The 20,281-nt window shown below is 44.4% G+C and overlaps 1 protein-coding gene across 2 annotated transcripts in view; it reads left to right on the forward strand.

The window, feature by feature from the left end:
• Nucleotides 1-20,281, forward strand: part of PITPNM3 (PITPNM family member 3) — a 97,228-nt gene that overhangs the window by 21,992 nt on the left and 54,955 nt on the right. For both annotated transcript variants that reach the window (XM_070389271.1, XM_070389272.1), the window contains exon 3: nt 6,318-6,425. In XM_070389271.1, coding sequence (XP_070245372.1) covers nt 6,318-6,425 — 108 coding nt within the window. The remainder of the gene's footprint in view (nt 1-6,317; nt 6,426-20,281) is intronic.

A 20,281-nucleotide genomic window follows, 5' to 3' on the forward strand; every position in this document is an offset into this window, starting at 1 on the left:
TGGATGGAGGAGCCTGGTAGGCTGCAGTCCATGGGGTCACTAAGAGTCGAACACGACTGAGCGACTTCACTTTCATTTTTCACTTTCATGCATTGGAGAAGGAAAGGGCAACCCACTCCAGTGTTCTTGCCTGGCCTGGAGAATCCCAGGGATGGGGGAGCCTGGTGGGCTGCTGTCTCTGGGGTCGCACAGAGTCAGACATGACTGAAGTGACTTAGCAGCAGCAGCAGCAGCAGTAACAGCAGCATGCTATATGACGCATAGGATATGTTTCCCAACCGATCAAACCCATGCCCTCTGCATAGGGAGTACAGAGTCCACAGACTCCAGAGAAGTTCCCTGGACTGTACAGTTTAGTGATGATGGATGGGAAGACAACACACAAGTGAGTTCTATGGATAAGTTCCATAAATAAAATAACACAAAGGAACAGACATATTGGCAAAGAAGGTAGATGAATGAAAAACGAAAGGTGAAAAAATGAAAATATGTTCACCGTCGTTAGTTATTAGGAAAATACAAACTAAAGCCACAATGAGATACTGCCTCATACCTGTTAAAATGGCTAATTACGACAACCGACCAGAATGTGGAGAATTGGGACATTCAGACTCTGCTGGGGGGGATGTACAATGGGACAGCCCTTTCAGAAACCAGGTTGCAGCTTCCTAAAGAGTTGATCATCATTAACTACCTTTCCACCCCTAGGTTTTTAGCCAAAAGGAAAGCAAACACATGCCCACCTAAAGATGTGTCCCTGAATGTTCATAGCAGCTTTATGATGGCATCAAAGTAAAAACAACCCAAATGTACATCAATGGGTGTTCAAATAAACAAATGGCAATACATCCGTGTATTTGGTATCGGCGATAAGAAAGGAATGAGCTGATATACCCAGTGATATGGATGAATCTCAAAGTAATCATGGGGAGGCAAAAGAGTCAGGCTGAGAAAGAGTGCATACTATGGTTCTATTTATAGAAAACTCTAGAAAAATGCAAACAAGTATATAGCAACAGGAGCAGATCTATGGTCTCCTGGGGGTGGGGAGGAGGGGTCAAAAGGGATAGGAGAAAACTTCTGAGGGTGATGGTATATGCCCACTATCTTGATTGGGGTGATGGCTTCCTGGGTGTGCACAAATGTCAAAACTTATCAAATTGTACTTTTTTTTTTTTTTTTGTCATCCTGTGCCGCTTACAGGATCTTAGTTCCCTGACCAAGGATTAAACCTGGGCCCTTGGCAGTGAAAGCGCCAAGTCCTAACCACTGGACCGCCAGGGAATTCTCAAATTGTACATTTTAAATATGAGTAGTTTATTGAGTGTCAAATGCTGTTAGAAAAATGGAGGCACCCCCCTCCAATATAACATGTGGGGCTGTAATAGAGTGACTGAGTGAGTAGGAGGTCCCCAGAGGATGTAGCCTTGAGCTGAGAGCTGAATAACAAGAAATGAGACATGTGGGGATCTGGGGCAGCGTTCTGGCCAGGGGGAGCAGCAGTGCAAGGCTTTTCCTGGAGCGGTGAGTAGGAAGGTGGATGCGGCCAGAGTGAGCAAGGGGGCACCGGCTTAGTGCTCTGTGTGAGGACAGACCAGCCTGGTACCTTCCAGATATGTTTCTGGGGTGGCCTTGGGCACCCTGCTCCTGCTCCAGGAGGGAGACCCAGAACTCAGAATCTCTAGGAGCAGAGGAAAGTGGTACAGGTTGTCTGGGTTCAGAGCATCCAGGTTCTCCCCAGGGTTGGGGCACTGACTGGTTACTGTCTGACCTCAGGCATGTCTTGAGTCTAGGGGCTCCAAGTCCCTCCTCTGGAGCACGGCAAGGGTACAGGGTTTGTCTCATGGGTGGAGTGGAGGATGTCGCTGTTGGAAGCTGGACAAAGGAGCCCCCAGAGATGTAAAGCACAGGTGTGTCGCTGACCCCTGATCCTCCCTTTCTTTGGAGGAGCAGAAGTAGAGAAGCAGATGCCAAGGAGCTGCCCCAAAGGCTTTTGGGAATGGGCTGAGTGGGGACCCCTATGTGATGAAGAGAGGGCGATGGTATGGCTGCAGGTGGGGGAATGGGGCAAACATTCAGCAGCCAGGGAGGTTAGTGATCATGTGTCCCAGAGGCCTCAGAGCAGGGCGTATCTAGGTCCTTGGAAAGACTGGCATGTGGGTCTGTGGCAAGGAGTGAGAGAGGGAACTGGACCAGCTGATGGTGGGAGGTGACCGAGCCCTGGGCTCCATGAGCTGAAGGTGAAGCCTGCCTGGCACAGGGCAGGGAGATTCTCCGCTCTGAAGTCCTGAGGGTCCAGCAGACACAGAAGCCCCAGCGTGGGAAGAAAGGCTTTTGCTGTATCCAGGCTCTGGCCAGGGGAGGAGTCAGTCTGGGGTCAAGGCCAGGGTCATGGTGCTGGGGGCTGAGCTGAGCCTGGCACCTAGACTGGGCAGGAGCTGGGGTTCACTAGGGGTAAAGTACATGCAAAACCCGTGTCCACACAAGAGGTCACCAGGGCTGGGAACTGGCACGCCAGGAGCAGTCATCAGTAGTTGGAAAGCGAAATCAATAACCAGGATTTTGTCTGAACAAGCCCTTTGTGGCCTCATGGCCTCTGTTGGGAGGCTTGTACTACAATGAAGAGAAATAGAGCGGAGGCTCAGGGCTGAGGCACGAGGCTCCCTGGTTTGTCTAAATGACTCTAAAAGGAGCTTTCTTGGCTGCTCTTTCCGTGTGTGTGTGTGTGTGCTGATGTGTGTGTTGGTGTGTGTGTATGTGTTTCTTGCTTCCACTCAGGGGACAAGCCCATTGTTGCCAGACTGAAGATCTAAGGCTGAGTATTGAGAGCAGGGGCAGAGGATTGGCCTAGAGAGGGAGAGAAAGCTTGTCTGCAAGCTGGGGGAGCAGCTGGAGAGACAGGGATGGGTTGTGGGGGGAGTGTGCAGAGAGTGCAAGGGAGCCAGGGAAAATACGAGAAAGCAGAGAGGGAGAGAGAGCAAGACTCAGTCAGGATGGGAGAGGACACACACACGCAGATACACACACGTGCACACACACACACGAACACAGATACACAAACAGACACACCAAGAGAGCACAGGAGAGAGCTGAAAGAGAGACAGTGACCCAGAAGGAGAGAGTGAGGTCAGAGACCTGCAGAGTCAGAAAGATCCTGAGGGGCAGGCATGCAGAGAGAGAAAGAGAAGCCCAGAGAGGGAGAGAGGACAAGAAAGAGAGAGAGAGGAGAGAGGTTCTGGGATAAAGACAGATCAAGTGCCAAGAGTCATTGTGATGGAGGCCTAAAGGGAGGGACACATGTGACAGAGAGCCTGAGACAGAGAAACGTGAGGACCCAGAGGGACAGAGATCAGGGAAAGGGCCAGACGTCAAGCAGAGGGGACCATGCGGAGAGTCTGAGAGGAGATGCATTTCCTAGAAAGACAGACAGAAGACCGTGAGGGAAAGATGGAGGCGGGTCAGGTAGATAAATAGGAAGAGGAGGAAAGATGCCAAGGATGGTGCACGCTCAGCCTCAGAAGCTGGGAGCTCTCGGGGTTCTGATAGCGTCACAGACAGCCAGAGACAGGGATCATGCATGGCAGAGGAACTGGAAGCTAGGATGTGTGAGCACCTGCTGTATACCCAGCATTAGACCAGGAGCCCTAGCTCGCTCATCTGACTGTCAATTTCCCATGTGTTTTTTTTTTTTTTTTTCACTAAACTGATTTCCTCCAGGATGGAGGTCATGTCTCACATGCCATATAGCACTGCTCAAGAATCCATTCATTGTAGGATGAATATTAAATGAACAAGCAGACCGCTGCATGATTGGGTCACTGAGCCAGGAGACACAGGCGCTCAAGGTGGGTTACAGGCTGACCCTGACGCCTCCACTGTGGAGCTGGGACAGAACGACATAGGGGCAGACAGCAGCAGAACTAAGTATTAGAGGAGAACACCGCATGCTCTGGTGGTGAGAGGGGTGGTACCTCACCTTCCTGTGCTTCTACCCACATCTTTGCTCCTACTGTGTGCTACTGATGCTTACTGACTCTTTACCTTCATTATCTCACTTAGTCCTCACAGCAATCCTATGACATGGGCATTACCCTGATATCATTTTATGGATGAGGAAATGGAGGCTCATGAAGCCTAGGTCATTGTCCAAGGTCAGATCGCTAGCAGATGGTGCATCCAGGATTGAAAAGAGTCAATCTAACACCATAATAGAACTCTTAAACCCCCGGTGATCCTGCTTCCCCAACATTAATGCTACCTGATATTTGTTTACAGCATTTTGACTTGTGTAGACTTTTCAAGTTTACTATGTCATTTGTTCTCATGAAAGCTTGCTAGAAAGAGTTGTGGAACCAGAGTGTTATTCCTACTTAAGAGATAAGAAAACAGGAACAGTTGAGGGCCATCTGTAAAGGTACGGGTTCACTTGGAGCAACTCAGGACTGAAATTCAGTCAGAGTTCTGCCCAGAACACAATGCAGCCCACAGGTGTAAACCATGTCCAGATGGAACACCCCAGGCTCAGGAAATTGTCTGGGTGCGTGTGGCGCTTGGGCTGCCGATACAGGATGTCCAGGGCAAGCCATCAGGAAGGCAGGATTTTAGGACTCTTGAAATAGTATATCTGGGTTTAAATCCTGGCTCTAGCCAGTGATCTTCAGCAAGTTACTTAACTATTCCATGCTCCTTGTCTATAAAATGGAGATAATAAGAATTTTATCTTTTTAGCATTGTTATGAGAATGAAATGAATTAATATTTGTAAAGCACATAACAATCTCAATGCATAGTAAAGATTTGATAAATGTCATTAAATAGATCAAATAAACACATCAAGTAAGACAGGAAGGGGGAGTGTTCCAGCCTGAAATGGGGTCTAGATTATGGATTCAGAACTCTGGACAGTTCCCCAAGCTTCGGATCCACCATATTGATTCCATCTGCTCTGTGAAGTTCTTTGGCAGTGAAATGGGTCGGATCAGACCCATTTTTTCTCGGTTATGATGAGCTTGAGGATTCTTCTCAGTACCCTTTAATGTCTGTTCTATGAGAAAAAGCGCAAAGCTCTTTACCAGGAAGGCTTGACTCTTTAAAGAGAGGGTGGGGTCATTCCTGTGGTTTATCCTTGAGGAAATGTCCCTTTTTGAGATGAGGGACAGCACCAGATGTGTGTAGTTGAGGTGTAGGACCCAGGGGCTGGTGTTCAGTGTGGTTAGGGAATATGACCTCACCAATTCCTCTGATTCACCTCTAATTCACCAATTCCTGTCCTTTCAGACCAGGAAAGGACAAGAGTAGAGACAGGGTTGAAGGGAAGACTAGAGGGAGGATGGAAACATTAAGAGGTTCATAAAGTTGAGATGTAGGTTGAAGTTTCCATATAGCTCACAGCTTAGAGGCAGAAGTCTTCTGCTTTCTCAGTTATTCCAAAGCTGCTCTGATCCCAGCCAAATCTTGGTATGCTTAAATACTGATGGCAACTCCCTCCTTGCATGAAGAAATGTCCTTAACATCTCCCATGTATAAACAGCCCCCTGTGCACCAAGACCTTTATATTCATTATCTCCTTTAATCCTCATAACAACTCTATGATTACATGTTGCCAGTCCCATTTTACTGATGGGAAAACTGAGGCTCAGAGAAGTCAAGTAATTCACTGAAAGAAAAACTGCTACCCAGGGGCGAGGCTTTGCTTCTTCTTTTCTTTTTAGAAATTAACGTATTTACTTTTGACTGCATTGGGTCTTGCCTGTGGCACGTAGGATCTTTCACTCCACAGCGTGGGGTCTTCACTGTGGCACAGGGTCTTCTCTCTAGTGTGGCATATGGGCTCCAGAGCATGTGGGCTCCGTAGTTTTGGTGCATGGGTTTAGTTGCTCCTCAGCATGAGGGATCTTAGTTCCCTGACCAGAGATCAAACCTGAGTCTCCTGCATGGAAAGGCAGATTCTTAATTTCCCTGGACCACCAGGGAAACTCCAGGGCTTTGCTTTTACTTCCCAAACACACTACTTTTCAAGAAAGACCACTCTTGGCACTAGGAATGCAGCCTTCTATGAGTTTTCAGTCTCTCTCATGACTGTTTCTTTGTTACTTTCTTTTACTGTAACATGGAGGTCCTGTAGGATACAACAATGCATTCTTGGAATGAAAATTTTCTGCATGTCTTATACCTGTCTGTAACTACCGACACCTTCAATAGTCGAAATCTACTTCAACTCACAGGAAGAAATAAACACTCCTTTGAGATATAAGCTCCTGTTAGGGCTACCTCTACACAGCTTTGCCTGTTCATGCCCCTCTCTGCTTCTTTCCACAGAGGAGGTGGCTGAAGGGAAGAATGCCATCCTTATCGGGATGAGCCAGTGGAATTCAAATGACCTGGTGGAGCAGATTGAGACCATGGGGAAACTGGAGGAGCATCAAGGTGAGATTCCGTTCCTCTGAGGTCTGGGTGTATACCTATATGTGTTTTGGAGAGTGGTGGTGGGGGGGTCAAAGTGATGGCAATTTGGGGCTAGAACCTGGGTTTTCTGTTAAGAGTCATCTGTCTCTCTTGGGACTTCACCTACAACCCCTGAAATCTGTGGCCTTCAGGAATGCTCATGGGGACTTCTGCAGGATTTTCTGTGGCAGAAAACTCTAGGATACTTCAACAGAGCTTCCTTTGTCCATTGAATGATTATTCAGGAGGGTGGGTAGTTAAGGGCAGGTGGTGGGGTCCCAGCTCCTAGGATTGCCAGGCCTATGTTGCTGGAATCTTCTGGTAAGGTAGGATAACCACTGGAGGAGCCTTTGAAAATGGGCAGGGGAGAAGAGCAGCAGTTGGAGTTGTCACTTCCTTTGGTTGAATTGTTGAAGAAGGAGGGGGCTGAGGATAAATCCAGAGCCTTTTTATGGAGGGGAGTTTTGACCAGGAGCTTAATCCGCAGGCAAAGCAGGCATATCTTTTCAGGCATCCACCCCTCCTGTCCATCTGACCATTTAGCATCATGAGCAGAATATTTGTTGAGCAGCTACTATGTATATGTGCTTGGTAGAAAGGGCCAAGGGCTTCCCAGGTGGCACTTAGTGGTGAAGAACCTGCCTGCCAATGCAGGAGACATAAAAACATGGGTTGATTCATTTTGATATTTGGCAAAACTAATACAATTATGTAAAGTTTAAAAGTAAAATAAAGTTAAAAAAAAAAAAAACATGGGTTTGATCCCTGGGTTGGGAAGATCCCCTGGGCATGGCAACCCACTCCAGTATTCTTGCCTGGAGAATCCCTTTGACAGAGGAGCCTGGCGGGCTGTAGTCTATAGGGTCGCACAGAGTCAGCCATGACTGAAGCGACTTAGCACACATGCATGCAGGAGGCACCAAAGGTGATTTAACTGAGGCTTCTGTGCTGTGATATGCGATGCAATGTAAGTCAAAACATGGGTGGGGGGAGTCAACCCTTAATCTGAGGGTTATTGGGTCAGAGGGGAGAGGTGGAATTTTAGAAGGAGGCAGGAGAAGAAGCTCAAGGAAGCATTCTTGACAGTGAACCTATGGAGCTAGGCTTTGAAAGGCAAGTGAAGGATGAAACCAAGGAGTTCATAAAATCTTGGATGACTTAGGGGAACCTGAGGCTCAGAGAGGTGCTGCAGTTGGTTATGGTCACATGGGAGTGAAGAGCAGAGCTGGGGCTAGAACCCTATCTGGGATCCAGGGTGCCTCTGCTTCTGTTAGCTTTTCCTATCCCTCCAGCCCCCTAGTATATCACTCCTCTTACTCCCCTCGTCCCTATCTCCTCTTTTCCTTTCTCTCTTGACCCCATAATTTCTCAGTTATGGTCTGGGCTGGGCTACCAATCCGGAGGTATTCAGTGAAATGGTCCTGCTTCAGCCCAGGAGAATGACCATCTTGGTACTGGCCATCTTGCCCCAGCATCTGTTCATTTTCTTACCCCTGTCCCCATCCCTGCTTCCCCCGTTCAGAGCCCTCCCCAAAGCAGGTGGCCCATCCTGAGAAATGCACAGGCCTGGGATGACTGTTCCATTTTACAAACGAAGCACCCAAGGCTCAGAGAAGCTGAATCTTGCCCAAGGTCCTTCAAAGCTAGTAGCAGCATCACCCTCAGATTGCTAGTCTCCTGATTCCGAGACCAGGGCTTCACCTTCCAAACTGGACCAAGCTGGGCAGTTCTTCGACAGCAAGGAGATTGAACCAGTCAATCCTAAAGGAGATCAACCCTGATTATTCACTGGAAGGGCTGGTGCTGAAGCTGAAGCTCCAATACTTTGGTCACCTGGTGCGAAAAATAGACTCATTGGAAAAGACCTTGATGCTGGGAAAGATTGAGGACAGAAGAAGAAGGGGACTACAGAGGATGAGATGGTTGGATGGCATCATCGACTCAATGGACATGAGTTTGAGCAAACTCTGGGAGATAGTGAAGGATAGGGAAGCCTGGCATGCTGCAGTTCATGGGATCGCAAAGAGTAGGACATGACTTACTGATTAAATAACAGCAACAAGGCAGCTCTGAGCTCCTGCAAAATCAGGTCCAAGCAACCCAGAGTCTTAAAGGCAGGGCCCTCCTGGACCACTGTCACATTTACAGAAAGGATGGGCTCTGAGTCTGGTCCCTAAGACCAGTCCAGAGACGATTTCCCTGTCTCTCCAGCCACACATGTGCAGACAGACACTGGGTCTGCTCTTTCCTCCATTCCCACAACCTGGCAGGAGCCCAGAAGGGGTCATGGACTCCAAGTGCTTCCCCAGGACGGTGTTTGGGAGCAATGAAAAGACAAACCCAGACTTGTACTCACCACCCATCTGGCCATCCCCTCCCATCCCAGCCCGTACTTGTCTGCCAAAGAATGTGTGACTCAGACGCAGTGTGAGCTAAGGAGGTGGTGAGTGAGAAGCAGTGTGAGCTGGGAGGGCAGGGGAGGAGGAAGCCGAGGGAGGTCGATGGGAGAGGCTGAAACCGAAGCTCTGGAAGCTAAGAGGTCTGGGTTTGAACCTTGGCCCTGCCTGCCACTCCATGACTTTGTGGCCAGGAAAGTCACATCACCTCTCCAAGCCTCGGTTTCTCCATCTGCAGAATGGGGCTGGCACACAAGTTGTACGCGTTAAATGAGCTGATACTTGCAAAGTGCATTCAGTGACAGGTCATTATAACGTGGGATGGGGAAGAAGAGGGAAAGGTCTTGCACAAATATAGTTCTAGCAAACACTTTGTGGAGCTCATGAGAGGTTGGATTCGAGGCAGTTGCTTGCCTGAGTCTGAGAACTGATGCTGTTTCCTCTCAGTATGAAATGGGGAGCAAGAAGGAGAGAGGGAGAAGGAGGGGATGAGGAAGAGGAAACCAAACCTGTTTCATTCCTTCTGAGTTCCATCCCTCTGTGGACTCACAATGTAAATTTCCACAACACGGCAGAGCACACGTGCCAATTTCATTCATTCCAACAGTCACTTTTGGGCTGAGACATGGGCTCAACACAGGATGGTGGGGAAATAAAGACAAGCAGGCTGGCCTCGTGGTCCTTGTAGGAGCTCACAGCAGAGGAAGAGGGTCATGGTCAAGGCAACAGTGTAGTAAGACAGGCTGAGCCTGGGGCCTGAGGAGAGAGCCTCGGGAGACTCTTTTGGGGAGAGGAAGTTTCTGGAAAAGTCAAAATTGGTGGTACACCTGTGGTAACCAGAATTGAAAAAGACAAATGCACCCCTGTGCTCATTGCAGCACTATTTACAATAACTAGGACATGGAAGCAACCTAGATGTCCATCGACAGATGAATGGATAAGGAAGTTGTGGTACATATACACAATGAAATATTACTCAGCTATAAAAAGGAACCAATTTGAGTCAGTTCTAATGAGGTGGATGAAGCTAGAGCCTGCTATACAGAAAGAAGTAAGTTGGAAAGAGAAAGACAAATGTCGTATATTAATGCATACCTATGGAATCAAGAAAGATAGCACGGACAATCCTTGCAGGGCAGCAAAGGAGACATAGACATTTTGGACACAGTGGGGGAAGGAGAGGGTGGGATGATGTGAGAGAATAGCATTGAAACATATCCATTACCATATGCAAAATAGATAGCCAGTGGGAGTTCGATATATGACGCAGCGGTCTGTGACAACCAGGAGGGGTGGGATGGTGAGGGAGGTGGGAGGGAGGTTCAAGAGGGAGGGAACATATGTATACCTAATGCCAATTCATGTTGATGCATGGCAAAGCCATCATGATATTGCAATGATCCTCTAATTTAAAAAAAATGTGGTGATATAGATCAAGCTCTCACCCTGCCTCCTTCAATGTTCCTGCCCTTAAACGCAGGACTCACTCCAGAGACACCCCCCTGCTCATGGTTCATATCCTGGCCAATCACAGCTACCCTTGATGATGGCCCCAAATCCATCTCCAGTCAAGACCTCCCCTTGGGCTCCAGACTCATACTTTCAAGAGCTCCCTACTTGCTCCACCTGGATGTCCCGAAACCACTTCACACTCTGCAAATTCCAGATGGAATTTGGACCTTCTTCCTTCTGAACCTTAATTATGTTCTATAGCCTGTTCTTTGATCTTCTCAGTCATTTAGAGCCTGTGTTGCATAGACACGTTCAGACTGCTCTGCTATCTCCAATTCTTGAGGGTGCTAATTCTGGTGCATGCGTGTGTGTGTGTGTGTGTGCGCATTGTATGTGTGTGTGTGCATTGTGTGTGTGTGTGTGTATCTGCATGCATACTATCTGTCCCCCATGAGTTTTGTTTCTTCATTTTTTACTGTGACCTCATCCTGGTTAGCACCCCACCCTTTTCTTTTCTATGGGACTATTGTGTCCCCCAGCTTTTGAAAATGTCGTTCTAGAGATTGATCTTGTATTTCTGCTGCACCTGAGGGTCTCACTGATCTTGGACATTTATATGCTGAATTTACAGATTTGTTTCCATTCTGCATGAGTGGTGTAAATTTAGACCCTACACCCATAGGTAGCAAGGGCTTAGAGTTTTACTCATGTGTGAGTGTTTTCTCCCACTGTCTGTAGATGGTTTTTTTTTTTTCTGCTTCCCCAAAGGAATTTTGCTTTTTAAAAAAAAAATTTATTGAAGTATAGTTGATTTAAAATGTGTTAATTTCTTCTGTACAGAAAGGTGACTCAGTTATGTATATATATATTCTTTCCCATTATGGCTTGTCACAGGATACTGAATATAGTTTCCTGTGCTATAAAGTAGGACCTTGTTGTTCTTTCTGTCTTTGAGACTCTTTTGGGGGACTTGTTATTTTTACCCGTATTATAGTATTCTCTACGGTAGATGTACCCTAATTTATTTAACCACTGTGCATTGATAGACATCGGGATTTTTCACCATTAAAACAATGATCCATGCATGAAGAGTATAAGAGGTTGAAACTTGTAATAGATACTGCTAAACAGTTTTCTAAAAGAGCCATGCGAACGTATATCTATTCCAACTGTGGATCAGGTGAACCATTTCTCCCACAAGCTCACCAGACTTAATCTTATCAAACATTAAAATTGTACCTGATTGACAGGTGAAGACGTTTTCTTGCTCTGTTTTGTACTTACTTGCTGGCTAGTGAGAGTGATCATTTTTTCATAAGTGTGTTGACTGTTTTCTTTTTTCTGTTTCTTAATTATGGCTTTTGTTCATCTCCTATTGAATTGTCTTTTTATTATTAAAAGTGAAAGTGAAAGTTGCTCAGTGATGTCCAACTCTTTGCAACCCCATGGACTATACTGTCCATGGAATTTTCCAGGCCAGAATATTAGAGTGGGTAGCCGTTCCCTTCTCCAGGGGATCTTCCCAACCCAGGGACTGAACCCAGGTTATTGGTTTCTAGGAATTCTTTACCTATTTTATGGATATAAATAATTTATCTGCTATAGATTTGAAATATTTGTCTCTTAAATTCCTGCTAGTTGGCTGAATTTTCATATTAGCTCTAATAGTTTGTCAGTTAACTCTTTTTTTTTTTAGGGAGAGAGTGTCAGATTGTTTACAAATCTCAGCAATTATATCCTTGCCAATATTGAGCCAGCTTACTTATTTTTCTTATTCAATTGCATTGCACAGAATCTTCAGATAGACACTGAGTGGCAAGAGTGATCTGGGCTTGTTTGATCTCCCCCCTTCTCTTCTCGTCCTTTTCCCTCCCCCTTCCTCCTCATTCTTCTCAGTTAAGTTACTGAGGAATGATTTACATTAGGTAAATTAATCCTTTGTAGTATATGGTTTTCACCGCTGCTTCTTAATTCCACGACTTCCTCTTGGATTTACTTCGTCTGTTAACTGAAACATCTCAAGACATTCTTTCAAGTAGGAACTGCAGATAATCATTTTCTAAGTCTTTGCATTTCTCAACATGCATTCATTTGGCAAGTTTGCCTGCATCAGTAATCATCTTCCAAACTATCTTTGAAGACGTTCCTCGTGGCCTTCTTGCCTTTAGTGTTGTTGGTCAGACGTCTGAGGCAAATTTCTGAGTAATCTGTTTTTCCTCCTTGTTGAAACTCAGTTTTTAAAAGCTTCTTTCTTTGCCTTCTAAACTCACAACCAAGTTTGCAGATGAGGTTTTGTTCTTTGCCGCGTCTGAACTTGGTGTCCTCTTTTTTTCATCACTGTGACATTTTCTTTCAATTATCTCTTCAAGTATTTCTCTCTGTGTTTTTTCCTTCCAAAACTTCTATTAGGTAGGTGCTGGAACCATGTCTCAACTCTCCCTGTCTATTCTTATGTTCTGGTCTTTGCTGGGTTCTGGAGCAGTCTGGTTCCAGCTAACCAACAGTGCACGAATTTTTCTCTTCTTTGGCTCTTTCCTTTCTTCTGATTAACTCTTCTATATAGTGTGTGTGTGTGTGTTTTAAAAGCAATCATCTTTTCATTTTCAGGCACTCTGGTTGATTCTTTTTCATAATAATCTAATATGGATGCCTTGGACTCATTCTATGCTTTTTAGAGCATCTATCTCCTTGCTCTTTTCAGAGTTTTCTGGTAGGTCAGAGGAGGATAGAAATAAACCACTCACACGTCAGACTGGATTAATTAGCCAAAGATCCATAAGTGAGATTACAACACAGAGCAGGAGCGAGTTTGGTTCTAATTGTCTAAGGAAGCACACAGCTGTCATTAACATTGTCCAAGGAAAGCAGTCTTGCCAAGTTCTTTTTTTAACTGAGACACAATTCACATATCATAAAATTCATCCCTTTAAAGTGCACAATTTTATGGTTTTTAATATAGTATTGAAGGTGTGCAATTATCACTATTATCTGGTTCCAGAATATTTTTGTCACCCCCCTTCCCTCTCCCACAAAAAAACCCCATATCCATGAGCAGTCACTTCCCACTTTTCTACCCCCAGGCCCCTGGAATTTCATATACATGCAGTCAAACAATGTGTTTTTTGTGTCTGATGTCTTGTCTAGCATAATGTTTTTGAGATCCTTCCATATTGTACACTGAATCAGTACTTCATTCCACTTTGAGGGTGAACAATATTCTATAGTATGGGTATATCAGGTGGCTTCCCCGGTGGCTCAGAGAGTAAAGAATCTGCCTGCAGTGCAGAAGACCTAAGTTCAATTCCTTGGTTGGGAAGATCCCCTGGAGAAGGAAATGGCAACTCACTCCAGTATTCTTGCCTGGAAAATCCCATGGACAGAGGAGCCTGGCAGGCTACAGTCCATGGGGTTGCAAAGTGTCAGACATGACTGAATGGCTGACACACACATGGGTATATCACATATTGGTTATCCATTCATCAGTCAATGGACGTTGGGTTGTTTCCACTTCTTGGCTATTACAAATAATGCTGTAAAAATTTTTGTGTACAAGTTTTTGTGCAAACATATTTTCTTTTGAGTATATATATATATATATATATATATATATATGAGTAGAGTTGCTGTATCATGTGGTAACTGTTTAACTTTTGGGAGAACTGACAAACTCTTTTCCAAAGTGGCTGCACCACTTCACATTCCTACCAAGAGTTCGAATTTCTCTACATTCTTGCCAACACTCGTTATTGTCTGTCTTTTGGGTTACCGTCATCCTAGTGGGAGGAAGTGGTACATACTTGTGGTTTTGATTTGCATCTCCCAAGTGAAAGTGAAAGTGGAGAGTGAAAAAGTTGGCTTAAAGCTCAACATTCAGAAAAAAAAGATCATGGCATCCGGTCCCATCACTTCATGGGAAATAGATGGGGAAACAGTGGAAACAGTGTCAGACTTTATTTTTCTGGGCTCCAAAATCACTGCAGATGGTGACTGCAGCCATGAAATTAAAAGACGCTTACTCCTTGGAAGGAAAGTTATGACCAACCTAGATAGCATATTCAAAAGCAGAGACATTACTTTGCCAACAAAGGTTCGTCTAGTCAAGGCTATGGTTTTTCCTGTGGTCATGTATGGATGTGAGAGTTGGACTGTGAAGAAGGCTGAGCGCCGAAGAATTGATGCTTTTGGACTGTGGTGTTGGAGAAGACTCTTGAGAGTCCCTTGGACTGCAAGAAGATCCAACCAGTCCATTCTGAAGGAGATCAGCCCTGGGATTTCTTTGGAAGGAATGATGCTAAAGCTGAAACTCCAGTACTTTGGCCACCTCATGCGAAGAGTTGACTCATTGGAAAAGACTCTGATGCTGGAAGGGATTGGGGGCAGGAGGAGAAGGGGACGACAGAGCATGAGATGGCTGGATGGCATCACTGACTCGATGGACGTGAGTCTGAGTGAAATCCAGGAGTTGGTGATGGACAGGGAGGCCTGGTGTGCTGTGATTCATGGGGTCGCAAAGAGTTGGACACGACTGAGCGACTGAACTGAACTGAACAACTAATGATGTTGAGCTTCTTTTCATGTGCTTATTGGTCATTATTAATCTTCTTTAAAGAAATATATATTCAAATCTTTTGTCCATTTAAAATTGGATAGTCTTGAGAAATCCCTGGCAGTTGAGTGGTTAGGGTGTCATCCTTCCATTGCAGAGGAAACCAGCTTGATCCCTGGTTGAGGAACTAAGATCTCACATGCTGTGCAGTGTGGCCAGAAAAACATTGGGTTGTCTTTTTATTGTAGAGCTGTAAGAGTTCTTTATATATTCTGGATGCTATATCCTTATGAGTTATATAATTTACATATATTTCTCATTCTGTGGATTGTATTTTCACTTTCTTGTTAATGTCCTTTGGAGCACAAATTTTAAAATTTTTATGAAGTCCAATTTATTTGTTTTTTATTTTATTGTTTGTGCTTTTGGTGCTATATTTAAAAAGCTATTGGCTAATGCAAGATCATGAAAAATTTATTCCATGTTTTCTCTTAAGAGTTTCATAGTTTCAACTTTTATATTTAGGCCTTTGATCCACTTTGAGTTAATTTTTGTATATGGTGTTAGGTAGGGATTCAACTTCATTCTTTTGCATGTGGGTAACCAGTGGTACTAGCAACATTTATTGAAAAAAACTATTCTTTTCTCCATTTAATTATCTTGGTACCCTTGTCAAAAATCAATTGATCATAAACATATGGATTTATTTTTTTACTTTCACTTCTATTCCACTGATATATATGCCTATCTTTATGCCAGTATCACAGAGTCTTGATTACTGCACACTTATAGTAAGTTTGAAATCAGATGTGGGAGTCCACCAACTTTTTGTATTTTGCAAGTTCTTTTCTTGCAAGTTTGTTTGGTTCTTCTGTGTTCCTCGAATTTCCATATGAATTTTAGAACCAATTTCTGCAAAAAAATACACCTGCAATTTTGATAGGGATTGTTGTTGAATCCTATAGATCAATCTTGGAAGTATTGCTAATTAACAATATTGGTCTTCTAATGCATGAACGTGGAAACTCTTTCCATTTATTTAGGTCTTCTTTAATTTCTTTTAATTATGTTTTACATATAGTTTTCAGTGTACAGGTCTTCAGATCAGATCAGATCAGATCAGTCACTCAGTCGTGTCCGACTCTTCGAGACCCCATGAATCGCAGCACTCCAGGCCTCCCTGTCCATCACCAACTCCCGGAGTTCACTGAGACTCACATCCATCGAGTCAGTGATGCCATCCAGCCATCTCATGCTCTGTCGTCCCCTTCTCCTCCTGCCCCCAATCCCTCCCAGCATCAGAGTCTTTTCCAATGAGTCAACTCTTCGCATGAGGTGGCCAAAGTACTGGAGTTTCAGCTTTAGCATCATTCCTTCCAAAGAAATCCCAGGGATGATCTTCAGAATGGACTGGTTGGATCTCCTTGCAGTCCAAGGGACTCTCAAGAGTCTTCTCCAACACCACAGTCCAAAAGCATCAATTCTTCGGCACTCAGCCTTCTTCACAGTCCAACTCTCACATCCATACATGACCACAGGAAAAACCATAGCCTTGACTAGATGAACCTTTGTTGGCAAAGTAATGTCTCTGCTTTTGAATATGCTATCTAGGTTGGTCATAACTTTCCTTCCAAGGAGTAAGCGTCTTTTAATTTCATGGCTGCAGTCATCATCTGCAGTGATTTTGGAGCCCAGAAAAATAAAGTCTGACACTGTTTCCACTGTTTCCCCATCTATTTCCCATGAAGTGATGGGACTGGATGCCATGATCTTCATTTTCTGAATGTTGAGCTTTAAGCCAACTTTTTCACTCTCCACTTTCACTTTCATCAAGAGGCTTTTTAGTTCCTCTTCACTTTCTGCCATAAGGGTGGTGTCATCTGCATATCTGAGGTTATTGATATTTCTCCCAGCAATCTTGATTCCAGCTTGTGTTTCTTCCAGTCCAGCATTTCTCATGATGTACTCTGCATATAAGTTAAATAAGCAGGGTGACAATATACAGCCTTGACGAACTCCTTTTCCTATTTGGAACCAGTCTGTTGTTTCATGTCCAGTTGTAACTGTTGTTTCCTGACCTGCATACAAATTTCTCAAGAGGCAGATCAGGGGGTCTAGTATTCCCATCTCTTTCAGAATTTTCCACAGTTTATTGTGATCCACACAGTCAAAGGCTTTGGCAGAGTCAATAAAGCAGAAATAGATGCTTTTCTGGAACTCTCTTGCTTTTTCAATGATCCAGTGGATGTTGGCAATTTGATCTCTGGTTCCTCTGCCTTTTCTAAAACCAGCTTGAACATCAGGAAGTTCACGGTTCACATATTGCTGAAGCCTGGCTTGGAGAATTTTGAGCATTACTTTACTAGCGTGTGAGATGAGTGCAATTGTGTGGTAGTTTGAGCATTCTTTGGCATTGCCTTTCTTTGGGATTGGAATGAAAACTGACTTTTTCCAGTCCTGTGGCCACTGCTGAGTTTTCCAAATTTGCTGGCATATTGAGTGCAGCACTTTAACAGCATCAACTTTCAGGATTTGGAATAGCTCAACTGGAATTCCATCACCTCCACTAGCTTTGTTCATAGTGATGCTTTCTAAGGCCCACTTGACTTCACATTCCAGGATGTCTGGCTCTAGGTCAGTAATCACACGTCTTACACTTATTAAATTTATTCCTAAATGTTTTATTCTTTTTGATGCTATTATAATCAAAATAGATTGTTTATTGCAAGTGTATAGACATACAATTTATTTTTGTAAACTGGTATTGTATCCTTCCTCTTTGCTGAACTCATTTATTGGTTTTATTTTGGGGGGATTCCTTAGGATTTTCTATTTATTCTGCCTCCAAATAGAGGTAGTTTCACTTCTTCTTGTCCAATCTGGATGGCTTTTATTTCCTTTCCTTGTCTCATTTTCCTGACTAGATTCTCCAGTATAATACTGAATAGAAATGATAAACAAGAACCAGGCTTCCCTCGTGGCTCAATGGTAAAGAAGCTGCCTGCCAATGCAGGAGACATAGGTTCTGTCCCTGATCTGGGAAGATTCCATAAACCAAGGAGGAACAAAGCCCATGTGCCACATCTACTGACCTCAAGCCCTAGAGCCTGGGAGCCACAACTCCTGAGCCCACCAGCTTCAATTGCTGAAGCCCGAGGGCCCTAGAGCCCATGCTTAGCAACAACAGAGACACTGCAGTAAGAAGCTTGTGCACCACAGCTAGAGAGTAGCCCCCGCTCGCAGCAGCTACAGAAAAGCTCATGCAGCAATAAAGACCCAGCAACAACCCAAAACAAAAATAAATAAAGAAGTGATGAGAGCCAACATCTTACCTTGTTTCTGATCATAGGGGAAAACTTTTAATTCTTTCATCATTAAATATGAGTTAGCTGTGGGGTTTTTTTTGTTGTTGTTTGTAGTAGTCTTTTATGTTGTTGAAGAAATTCCCTCCAATTACTGGTTTCTTGAGTGGTTTTGTAAAGGATGTTAGATTTTGCCAAATGCTTTTTCTGCATCTACTGAGATGATCATGTGGTTTTTGTCCTTTATTATATTATAATGATTGTAATACAATATTTTGTCCTTCAGTGTATTACATTGATTGATTTTCATATATTGAATAATCTTTCATTCCTGGGATAAATTCCACTTGGATCTTTCCATGGCACTAATCTTTTATGCTCAGGGTTTACAAATCTCTTCCAGATTAATTTATACTAATAGTCTATGAGCTGTCACTTAAAAGACTCTTTACAATCAGGGCCCTTCTTATTTTGAAACAAACTTAGTGTCATCAAGGCCACAATCTCATTGAGACAAAGGGAGCGGTCGTCGTCTACGTGTCCTTGATCAATTTTTCTGCCTCCAGCTTTCCAGACAACTATTTTCTTTTTCCCTACTACTTACGTTCTGACTCTAGTTTATAACCTTATTTCTAGATATGTAGTTCTTAAAGAGTGGTCCCTGGACCCACAAAATTAGCATCACTTGGAAGCTGTCAGAAATATGAACTTCAGACTTATTGAATCAGAATCAGTAGGCCTCAGAATCTGTGTTTTAACTAGCCCTTTGGGAGATTCTGGTGCTTGCTAAGTTTGAGAGCCATTTATGATTATGATATTAAGTTGGTTGAAGGAACCCACAGATCCATTTTCCTGCACTCTACTTCCTTCAGTCATTGAGTCTGCTATCTTTCTTCTACACTGTTGGTTTTCCTCTAGTATTTAGTCATATTTGGATACACACTCTGCTTTGCGTTTGCAGCTCCCCCTTAGCCTCTCTCTGAGTGGTGTGGTATGTCTGTTGACTGCAAGCTTCCAGCATCTTATTATTGGGGAGGGTAGGAGCTGCTGCTGGCTGAGTTGAACCATTAGCTTCTGGGTATTTTGCTCCTCTTGGGTATTTTCAGCCTCCCAAGCTGTCCTGTCCCTCACACTTGGCCCTTCTCACACTTGGGCATGGATGCCTCTGCGTGGTGAAAGCAGGGGTGAGGGGGGAGTCCAATCACCTGGCTTCTCTCCCATGGAAGCCCAGACAGTGGCAAAACCTTCTTTTGCTTCTGTGTTTTCCACCTGTGACCCTGCCAGTCCCTCTGGGCTGCCTCCACCTTTGGCTCCAGACCTTCCTTTGCAGGATTGAGGTTATGGTTTCCTTTCACATGGCTTGGTTTTATGGACATTTGACCTTCACAGTCACACAAAAGCTCCAGGCAGAAAAGGGTCTCACACTAGAGTTTATGCTCTGCTGTTGCCATCTTGAAATTCTTAATCATTTTAAACAAAAACCCCATATGTTCATTTGGCCTGGGTCTTACAAACTCTGTAGCTAGCCCTGCTGCCCTCCATCCAATCCCTCTGTGTTCTGCCTTTTAGAGGTGCCTCACAGTCTCTGATGTGCCAGGACATCCTTTCCTATTTTACAATGCTGTGAAAAACGAAAAAGTCAAAGTGTTAGTCACTCAATCATGTCTGACTCTTTGCGACCCCCATGGAGTGTAGCCTGCCAGACTCCTCTGTCCATGGAATTCTCCAGGCAAGAATACTGGAGTGGGTATCCATTCCCTTCTCAGGGGATCTTCCTTCATTGCAGTCAGATTCTTTACCATCTGAGCCACTAGGGATGCTGCTAAAGATTCACTCACATAAAATGGTTAATGTCATTTTCTGGGGATTTGGGACAGGAGAAAAAGGCTAGATCAGTTTGCCAGTTGACCAATTTTAGCCGATCCTACTGTGATGCTTCTAAAATATAAATCCAGGAGTATCATTCTGCTGTGGAGTTGGCAACTAAGTTTTTGCTTCCTGCAGAAGGAAGTATAAATCCCCCCAGCCTGGCATGTAAGCCCATCCTGATTCTATCCTTTCTTCTAACAATTGTCATTGTCTATTGTCATTATCCCTGCAGGAGTCAGACAGCCCTGCAATGGCTATCATGAAGGATGTTAT

Source organism: Bos mutus, chromosome 19, assembly GCF_027580195.1.
Source record: "Bos mutus isolate GX-2022 chromosome 19, NWIPB_WYAK_1.1, whole genome shotgun sequence".
NCBI classification, from domain to species: Eukaryota; Metazoa; Chordata; class Mammalia; order Artiodactyla; family Bovidae; genus Bos; species Bos mutus.